General features: G+C 44.0%; 1 protein-coding gene across 1 annotated transcript; it reads left to right on the top strand.

The window, feature by feature from the left end:
• Positions 1–3: 3 nt before the first annotated feature.
• PROP1 (PROP paired-like homeobox 1) lies at positions 4–10387 on the top strand (the record flags this gene model as incomplete). Its single annotated transcript, XM_080988410.1, has 4 exons — positions 4–82; positions 2856–3094; positions 4657–5448; positions 10302–10387. 3 exons carry the CDS (start codon positions 4–6, stop codon positions 4996–4998), a joined length of 660 nt encoding a protein of 219 aa, XP_080844536.1. The 3' UTR covers positions 4999–5448; positions 10302–10387.
• Between the last annotated feature and the right edge of the window lie 454 nt (positions 10388–10841).

The raw sequence follows: 10841 nt of genomic DNA, 5'->3' as shown, positions 1-10841 counted from the left end.
GAGATGGAGGGTGGACGAACAGGGAAAAGGAAGAGCGAAGGGTTCCCTGACGTATACCCTGAGACTGTCAGCTCCACAGCTGGTGAGTTTGGGGAAGCTTTGGTCTACAGACATGAGGAGGGGCACAGGGAGGCCATCTAGACCAAAGAGGGTCCAGATGCTACTGAACATTTGGGCGGAGGAAAAGCTGCATGTGAGGGGTTGTGCAGAGGGGGACTTGGGAGCCAGTACATCAGTGATGTGCTTCCAGCTCTGAGCAGGACTTGAAAACTGTGTGGGAAGAAGTCTACAAAAGCCTTCAGGAAACATTTGCAAGGCTTCCTTTTTAGAGCTTTTTATTAGAACCAAAAACCAGGGTCAAGCAGGTCTGGGGTGATCTTTGTTTCTGTACGTTGTTTCTGTATTAAATGGGAAATGATATTTTTGTGGTATTTCTTCTTCTTACACCATTGTTGAGCTTTGGAGGAGAGACGGACAATGAGATGGGAATATTCCAGGGCGGTGTGTCTCTAGCTCTTCTCCTGATGACCGATTTATTGAGCATCTATCCTTATTTGCTAGCACAAAGCTTATGTGTTAGATTATATCCAGTCTCTATTGAGAATTCATTATTTGTAAGCAGGTTACACAGCAATGAGCATTCATCCTGATTTGCTTGCAAAGTTTTTATATATCTTCCCATTCATCATTTGTACATTCCACACTTATCAGTGCATCTCCCTGTCTCTTTCCTAATCACAGAAAGTCCATCTCTTTCTTTATTATATTTATATGCCCCCTATTCCTCCAAGGAGCTCAATGTGGTTTTCAGAGTTCTCCTACTCCCAGTTTTCTCCTTACAACAACCCTGCAAAGTAGGTTAGGCTGAGGGACAGTGACTGGCCTAAGATCAGCCAGTGAGCTTGTGACTGAGTAGGGATGTGAACCCTGGTATTCTGGGTCCTAGTCCAACAGGTACACTACACTGGCTTTATTAAAGTGGTTGTTGTGCTAGAATGGAGCACTTTAATCACTTTTAATTGTAAACCTAAATTTCCCAGTATACGCTTGAACCCCTTCCACAGAATACTGACAGTCTGGAGACACTTTGAGGTTGGGGTTTGGTAGGACAGAATATCAGGAGAGCATATTTGAATACTGTCTGTGGCTTTCAGAACCATCTTCTGTCCTCATCACAACACTAATCACAAACTTAATTCTGACCCGAGACCAAATTCCATGAAACCACCAGCAGATGGTGCCTCCTGGCCTTTTTGCAACCCCAAATCAATCCCAAATTTGTGATGGAAGCGGAAAGCAATGTAACTGTGGTTGCATGCACACTATACATTTCAAAGCACATGACTCCTTTAAAAGGAATCCTGGGAACTGTAGTTTGTTAAGGGTGCTGGGAATCATAGTTCGGTGAGAGGTAAGCTACAGTTCTCAAGATGTTTTGAGGAAAGTCATGTGCTTTAAATGTATGGTGCATGTGCAGTTTCCTGGAAGGGGCAACCCTTCCATGCATAGTCAAGGAACCATCTGTCCTAGTTCCAGATCTTGTTCAGTGTGATTTTAGCCAGGAGGTCTTTTAGGAGGGGAAGAGTTGCCATAGTCTCCACAAAAGCAGGAAACTTGTCCCAAGGAAAGAGCAAACTCATTTTCCACATGACAGCCTCTAAGGAGCTGGAGGAGATTGCTGAGTAGCAGGAGACTGAAATAGGCTGGAGGGGGGCTTGTAATCCCTTGGGGGCAGCCTCTCCCGAAAAACACTCGGATGCAAAGACATTAATGAGAAAGCTGTTTGGGCTCAGATCCCTGGGGGCTCAAGTTCCTCTATGCTGGGGTCCCAAATTAATTAGCTTTTCAGGTGAGCCTATTGTGCTCCCCTCACTCTCACGATCTCAGGTTCTCCCAGGGAGTGGGGGCTGGAGAATCATGTTCCCCCCAGTTAATCCTAGGGATTGCAGGAAGGAATTGGGGAAAGGGTGCGGGGAAATATTGTTACCGTTCCGGCACTTCATTATCAGTACAAGAGGTAAAGGTTCACAACACCTGATGCTGCCAGGTGCGGCTTCTGAAAAATTATTTGAAACGCTCACAGAACTTACAAAGCAGGAGACCCTTTATGAAGAAGAGACAGTTGCGACACAGCTTTTTGCAGCTAGCTGGAACAATATCCAAGTGATTCTAAGAAATATAAGGTCTGCTTGCTGGCACCCACCAGGATCACATACCAGGGTTGGCTCAAGCTACAGTATTCTGCTGTCCTGAGCCAAAAATAACAATTTAAAAAAATCATTCTTACAGGGTGGGAAGTGTGGGGAGCCCACACAATATGCAGGAGGAAGAGGGATCTCTTTCAAGGGTCGTTCCATTTCTAGCTCCTTTCATAGAATCATAGAATTGTAGAGTTGGAAGGGATCCTGAGGGTAATCTAGTCCAACGCCCTGCAATGCAGGAATATGCAGGTGGCCCGTATGGGGATTAAACCCGTGACCTTGATGTTATCAGCACCACACTCTAACCAGCTGGGCAGGAGTATGTAAGGTCCAAACTACACGGGGCTGGCAAACATGTATAAATGGAACTCCCAAGAGCCTTCCCCAAAGGCAAAGCAGCTTTGGGAGGGAATGATCTAGAGCAAAGAAGCAAGACCAAACAGACCCCACAGCAGCAGAGTTCTTGTTGTAGCAATGTCACATTAAGAGGAGTGCTTCGAGATGTAGGCAGAGGGGAAAGTGGAGGTGAGGGTGGGGTAAAGGAGTAGGAGTTCAAAAGTGCTCAGTCCTGAGGGGCACTGGCAAAGTTTTGGATAAAGGTGACTTGTAGGTCAAGACAGAGAAATGCCAGTGGATCCTCTTCTTGCCTTCCAGATGTGGAAGTTCCCCTCTGTAAGAAGTTCCCCCATGTACCAGAACCGGCTGGGGTCTCTCCGGCTGCACCTTCCTCCCTTCACACAGCTGCCGCCCCTATCAGGAGACGTCACCGGACTACCTTCAGCCAGGACCAGCTAGATCACCTGGAGGCAACATTTGCAAAAAACCATTACCCTGATATTTACTGCCGAGAGGAGCTGGCCAGGGCTATCAAACTCAATGAGGCTCGCATCCAGGTACCTGCTTAGTACTTAATGGCCCCAAGAACATATGGACACTGCCATATTGGACGTGTTAAAAGCAGCCTGCAAGGGGCCTTTTGGAAACTGGGTCTCCAAGGCACTTACGTGCTGTGCCTTTCTACAACCATGGGACAAAGAAAGTGTGCTTTTTAAAGTCACATTTAGAACTATTTTTCCCCTTTGGTGCTTTTCATTCTATGTTTTCCTAATAGCGAGGCAGTATTTTACTAACTGCATTAATGGGTGTATGGACTTGAAGCTCTCCGTTTATGTAAACTTAAACAGTTGTGTTACATGTATTTCTTTATAAAAATATTTATAGACCACTAATTCATATAAAAAAATCAGAGTGCTTCACGACAATTGTACATAAAAATACATACAACAAAACCCATAGAAAATAGTTAAAATCAGAAACCAAGTAACAATTGTGGAAAGGCGCATTCTTAATTGCCTGAAGGAATGGAAAAGTTTTCAGCAGGCGTTTAAAAGTTGAAACAGAAGGCGCAGGGCTAGACCAATGTTACTGGTTACATGTTGTTGTAACATAGATTCTATATGAGAAACTGAGGCATCCTCCTCCCAATACCTACTACAGTGGTAAGGTAAAGGGACCCCTGACCATTTGGTCCAGTTGTGACCGACTCTGGGGTTGCGGCGCTCATCTCGCTTTATTGGCCAAGGGAGCCAGCGTACAGCTTCCAAGTCATGTGGCCAGCATGACTAAGCGAACCAGAGCAGCGCACGGAAACGCTGTTTACCTTCCCGCCGGAGCGGTACCTATTTATCTACTTGCACTTTGACGTGCTTTTGAACTGCTAGGTTGGCAGGAGCAGGGACTGAGCAACGGGAGCTCACCCCGTCGCGGGGATTCGAACTGCCGACCTTCTGATTGGCAAGTCCTAGGCTCAGTGGTTTAACCCACGGATTAAGTACTTAATTTGTTCCGGAGGTCCGTTCTTAACCTGAAACTGTTCTTAACCTGAAGCACCACTTTAGCTAATGGGGCCTCCTGCTGCTGCCGCGCTGCCGGAGCACAATTTCTGTTCTCATCCTGAAGCAAAGTTCTTAACCAGAGGTACTATTTCTGGGTTAGCAGAGTCTGTAACCTGAAGTATATGTTACCTGAAATGTATGTAACCCGAGGTACCACTGTACTTTTTTATTTTAACAACAACAAAAAATGTTAACCAGAGAACCAGCTGAGTGTGCAAAGTCCAGAAAGCTGCTAAGAATCTCTGCTTGGGCCCACAATTCCAATCTGTCTACCTACACATACCTATGTATAAATGTGCATCATTCCCCTTCTGCCTATTGCTTTGTAAGTATAATTAGTCCATCCCAAACACACTGCACAAGCTTATCTCATAATTTCCTGCTTCTGGCAGATGTTTATCTTCTGCCGATGTCCCAGAACATTCTTGGTTTTCTTAAAAGCCTGGCGCTGACTAGTTATGGATTTTCAGGAATAATTCTATTCTAAACATCATTGCCAAGATGCCTTGCCCAGGGAATACAATTCATAATATGCATTTTCTCTCTCCTTGTGCTGACAGGTTTGGTTCCAGAACCGGCGAGCCAAGCAGCGAAAGCAGGAACGAGCGTTGCCCAAACCAGGCACCCCTGGTATCCTCTGTCCCCTGCCTACACCCCTACCTCGACAGTACCAATATCCCCCCACTCTTGGGTCACATCCTCACCTGCCTCGTTTTCCCTCCACCTACACTCTGCCACCCCCACCTCCCCCTGCTACTTCTGCCCAGTTTTCCTGTCCTGCCCCCCACCAACCTCAACCCTCCCATGCTCACGAAGACTGGTACAGCCCTCTGCGCTCCACAGCTGCTCCGCCACCTCCTGTGCTCTCTCTGAGTCTCGACCCTAGCACCCACTGGAACTAAGAGCTCTTTCTCTGCAGCAGATTGACAAGGTGCAGGAACACAGGGCAGGGGAAATTATCATAAAGATACCCAAAGATGTGCATCGTTGTCTTGTTTATTCTGCTGGTAGTGGCTTCCATTAAGCAATTGTGCTGCATGAGCTTGACTGTTCCAGTGATAAACAACAACACACACACACACACACTGCCAAACAGTGATATGCATGGTATCTGAAGAACAAGCTCAGTGTAACACCCTGTTTAAGCCACGTCAACGTATCTGCCGAAGAACCCCTGCCCCTTTGCTACAAAACCCCTGTGCTTCTCAAAGTCTTCTCGAATGGAGAGAGAGGACTTGGTCCATGTAAGGTGCTGCCCAGGCCAGTTGGGCCAAACCTTCACATGAACAACTTAGAGAGCACCCTAGAACCCCAAACTTCTCAGTATCTGCAATTTGAAAGTAGGGTGACCCGTTACGCATTGCCAAAAAAGAGGATTTGCAGCACCAAAAAAAGAGGGCACCAGTTTGCATAAAAGTTGCATATGGTAATTTATATGTATAGACACAAATCTAGAAATAATTACTATAATTTAAATAAAATTATAAAACAACTCACCATAGTGGAGAAGACGCCAGGCAGCAGGTGCTACTAAATGTTGATGGGCAGCTTCAAGGCCCTTTCAGCTCTCCTTGTGGCTCCTTATTTTTAAACTGGATTTGAATTGGACAACCCTCAAACAGCTTCAATTAAACGACTGTCCTTTTCAAAGGACATGTGGCTACCCTAACTGCAGGGGAAGATCAGTAATGGTGAGCAAACTACCTTTGAGAAAGCCCTGATAAACTGCTGAAGAACACTGGAGGTTTCCATTAGAGAGATGCATATTTTAATGTTCTATTTTAATTTGTTCTGAAATAAATGGATAGATATGAACTTGTATTAATATAGCACAAAGAACAAACAAAGAGCAGAACTATGAAGACAAATGTGAATACCTAAACAAATGTAACTGCAACAGATGAAGAGACAAACAAAAATTATTTGTACAAATCAATAATGAATGAGATCTTAAATAACAAAATGAATGACAATAGGAAATTGATGAGTGTTGGAGATTTTGCAAATCCCTGTTCCCAAAAATGCAGTCTGAAAACCATGGCTTTATGCTCTTGGAGGACAGATATGGTCCACTATATTCCTCACAAGTTCATCAAATATTTGCACCATTGTCTGTTTTTGTGTAATTTCAGGGATGCCATTCAAACCAGAAAAAAACACATTTTTAAAAGATACATAAAATTTTAACACACCACTGCCACAATAAATCCCATCTGAAAATTTCAGCTCACACATCAGAAGATCTTACACAGCAGCTACTGGATGAAGCTTGGATAGTCCCCCTCGGCTCTCACACAAAATGCCTATATATTTTCATATACCTGTTATGCCTTTTAAAACAGTTTAAGTTAATAGGCCTGCTATTTTTCCGCTTCAGCCTCTCTTTCATTACACCCAGGGTGAATAAAAAGCAATTATTATTTTTCAAAAAATTAAAAATCAGGTTTTTTTATTTAAATCAGATTTTTTAAATTTAAATCAGATTTTTAAAATAAAATGCTTTTGGAGGGAAAATCTTTCTAAAGATAGTTTTCTATTTAAGTTACATTATAGTCCAAAGACTTATTTCCATCAGGAAATAAGGATTTGTTTTCAGTTTTTCATGTGTGCTAAAACTCAGTCTAAGGTTTGTTTTTTTTAAAAAAAATCATTTAACCACATCAGTTAACAAACATGGATACATATGTGTCAGGGAACTGACATCGGAGCTAGAGGCGGAGGGAAGGCTCTCAAATGATGCTGGAGAAGGGCCCAGCAGGGAGAGAGGCAGCTCCGCAGATGGGGAAGCAAATCAGCGCTACACCAGGGATAAGGAGGGGCTGATGGGGGAATCGGCGAGAGGGCTCCAGGACTCTTCACCGGACACCAGCGGGGAGAGCACTGGTCCCCCGCTACCCACGCCCACCCTGCGCAGAAGACTTCCGCGCAGAGAGAGTAGGAGGAGACTGGGTGTCAAACAACTTTTATGTTGGAAAAGATTTAAGAAACGCCCACTGACGGATTCTGCTAGCGACTGAGGCAGCCACGAAGTGAAGGGCTGCCCAGACTGAAAGGTTTACCAAGCCAACAAAGCCTGGAGAGGCGGCAACTTACGCACGAGCAACCCATACTCATTATAATATGCTATAATATTGTTTTAGTTAAATAAATCATTTAAAGTGTTAAGGAAATGATCATTTTTCTCCATCCAATAAAGTACAGCAGAAAAGTTGTCCAAATATGAACAGTTAACTTATTAAGCCTCACAATAATTTCATAATTATCTGTCAATGTATTTCTAATAGTATAACCAAATCAGTAATTTTTGATATAACTGTAAAAACTACTCTGAAAATTTATTATTCCAAAAATGGAACCAGTTCATCTGGTTGTAAATATTAAGATTATACTAACAAAAATGAGTCTTTCTGTAAAAAAATGATTTAAATCAAGTCTTACTGACTCATGATTTAAATCGTGATTTAAATCAAATCTACCCAGATTACACCCTTGCAAAGTGTTTATGTACAGTGGTGCATACGCTTCAGGTTACAGACTCCACTAACCCAGAAATAATACCTCGGGGTAAGAACTTTGCTTCAGGATGAGAACAGAAATCGTGCTCCGGTGGCGCGGCGGCAGCAGGAGGCCCCATTAGCTAAAGTGGTGCTTCAGGTTAAGAACAGTTTCAGGTTAAGAACAGACCTCCGGAACGAATTAAGTACTTAACCCGAGGTACCACTGTATTTACATTTTAGACCTTGAGGGATCTGAGATGGATGGTGGTGAATGTATTTCAAGGTACCTTCACACCCTCCCACATTTCAGAGATGAAAATTGGGGTGCTCTTGTGTATGTGTGACGTGCCTCGAGTGGCACACCACAAATAATTGCCTCAGAATGATTTTGTCCCTCCTCCGCCACCACACATTATGTAATGCTGAAAGCTCTTTTTGGCCTACTGCTCCAGATTTCATTCATTTGCTCTGAAATAGCCTCTCTAGTCTAGCACTGGCTTCTAAAAGAGTGAAGCAGGATATATTAGTAAACTTAAGAGTGTTCAGTTGTTGTTTTTTTACAAAAGACTTTAATGTTTAATAAAATGCTAAATGCTAAAATGGATCTGCTGGTTTTTGTTGCAGAACAGTTGCAACTCAAACAGAAAAAAAAATTTCACAGTGACATCTATATTATCAGCATTGTTTGGGGAGGGAAAAGATGGAAGGAAAGTGGCACCAAGGGATTTTATGTCTGTATAATTTGCATGCCTGTGCCTTAAATAGATGCATGTCCAGATGCATCTACCCACCTATTGGGAGCTTTAATTAATCTAGAGGAGCTGAACCGTGAAGAATTCTAGTGCATGTGTGTGCAAATTAATACAATCTTGCAAAGGCATTCCCCAAAGACATAACAAGGATGGTATCTTTCAAGAGAATGATACAAGAACAATAAGGACTACCAGTAACTTTTACAAAGTGACTGCTGGAATGTGCTCACCTGGTCTCAAATGCATATGCATGTAAACAACTGCACATGGAACACATGAAGAAATTATTATTATTATTATTATTATTATTATTTTGACTTATTAGTCACTTGTTATCTAAGAAGGCCTCCAAGAGACTTATATTTAAAAACATAAACAAGAGCACATTATTCCATAAAAGATGAAGTCGTTTTATTATTATTTTTATTATTATAAAACTTTTATGTTTTTTACAGTAATTCGAAACAATCCTTCCCAGCTGCAACAGAAAACTTTTGCATCACAATAATAATAAAACATAACACAGACCATCAAAAGTCGGGGGGGGGGGAGGTACATTTTTACCTGGTGCTGAAAATATGTCAGTGAGTGCCAGGCAGACCTCTGGAGAAAGCATTCCACTGTTGGGAAGCCAAAGCTGAAAAGGCCCTCTCTTTTGTCATCACCCTTCAAGTTTCCCTCAGAGGAGACCAGAAGATGGGCCTCAAGTGAAGATATAACAGTCTAGGTTTATATTGTGAGAGGCATAAAAAGCCGTAAAGAGATTTAAAAGTAAAAAACAGCACTTTGCATTGGGCTTGCAAGCAAATATATATGCAGCCAGTGTAATAGGAACAGTAGTGGCTTTCTTCAAACCTATGAGAAGTTAGGCAGCCGTGTTCTGCACTAATTGAAGCTTCTGCACTATATTCAAAGGCATCCTCACATAAAGCTCAATATAATAATCCAATCTTAAGGTTACCATGTTGTTGGTATTTGTCTCTCAAGAGACAATGGAGTGTGCCTGTGGGGGTGAAGTCAAACTGCTGCATTTGCAGCACCAAAGTGACCTCCCCAGGGCACAAGCCTGGGCAGTGTTCATGGAGGTCCTGGGCTGCCCAGACGACAGGACCCCTCCCTCAACCTCGCTGATGTGGTCCAGAAGAAAGCAGAGCAATATGTCTGGCACCAGCTTGGCTGCAGGAGTTGCAGGAAAGAGGCATACAAGACGCCATCCAACCACCTTAGGGACTCCACTCCGGATTTGTGTAGGGTTTACTCTTTAGCCTTCTTTTCCTGAAGATAGCCTGCAAGGCAGTGGAGGGTTAGAATCAGTGTTTTCTTTCCCCCCTGAAGAACTACCATTCCAAGTTGATGAGCCCCATCAGCCCCTCACTTCTCTCTACAGCATGTGCAGAAACTGCCTTCTTCACCATCAGATTCACTATTGGTCTCGTTCGTAGTGTTGTAAAAATCCTGCCAATTGCCCAGACCATCTCTGTATTCCACAGCTTTATTAGGACTTCAAAATATGAGCCAGCCACACCAACTAGAAAACTCCCCAGAGCTCTCTGGAAACCAAGTGGATCCATGAGTGTACAAACTGCCACTTCATATACATTAGTTGATTGAGATTTATTTTCCACTGTTGATAATCAGATGCTATAATAAGGCAACTGTGTTTTTTCTAAAAGGGAAACGTTTTCCAAATTGATGCAAGAAAGGCTAGGTAAAGGGACCCCTGACCATTAGGTCCAGTCGTGACCGACTCGGGGTTGCGGCGCTCATCTCGCTTTATTGGCCGAGGGAGCCAGCGTACAGCTTCCGGGTCATGTGGCCAGCATAACTAAGCCGCTTCTGGTGAACCAGAGCAGCGCACAGAAACGCTGTTTACCTTCCCGCCGGAGCGGTACCTATTTATCTACTTGCACTATGACGTGCTTTCGAACTGCTAGGTTGGCAAGAAAGGCTAGTAAGGTAAAGGTAAAGGTACCCCTGCCCGTACGGGCCAGTCTTCCCAGACTCTAGGGTTGTGCGCTCATCTCACTCTATAGGCCGGGAGCCAGCGCTGTCTGCAGACACTTCCGGGTCATGTGGCCAGCATGACGAAGCAGCACCAGAGCAGCACACGGAAACGCCGTTTACCTTCCCGCTAGTAAGCGGTCCCTATTATCTACTTGCACCCGGGGGTGCTTTCAAACTACTAGGTTGGCAGGCGCTGGGACCGAACGACGGGAGCGCACCCCGCCGCGGGGATTCGAACCGCCGACCTGAGGATCGGCAAGTCCTAGGCGCTGAGGTTTTACCCACAGCGCCACCCGCGTTCCTACAAGAAAGGCTACTGCCACATAAATACAACATGCTACAGCTTGAGAAGACCCTCTAGTAATGTGTAACAATGTGGGCCAAGATGCTCAAGCAGAATACATTTACAGCACACAAAAGCATCCTTATTGTCATTTTGTGACATGTTGCAGGGCAGTTATTTTATTACAAATTCCAGAAAGCTAGCAGTGC

This window comes from Podarcis pityusensis (assembly GCF_964106645.2).
Source record: "Podarcis pityusensis genome assembly, chromosome: 17".
Lineage (NCBI taxonomy): Eukaryota > Metazoa > Chordata > Lepidosauria > Squamata > Lacertidae > Podarcis > Podarcis pityusensis.
Note: the sequence above shows the minus strand (reverse complement) of the source record. Positions and strands in the feature narration are given on the sequence as shown.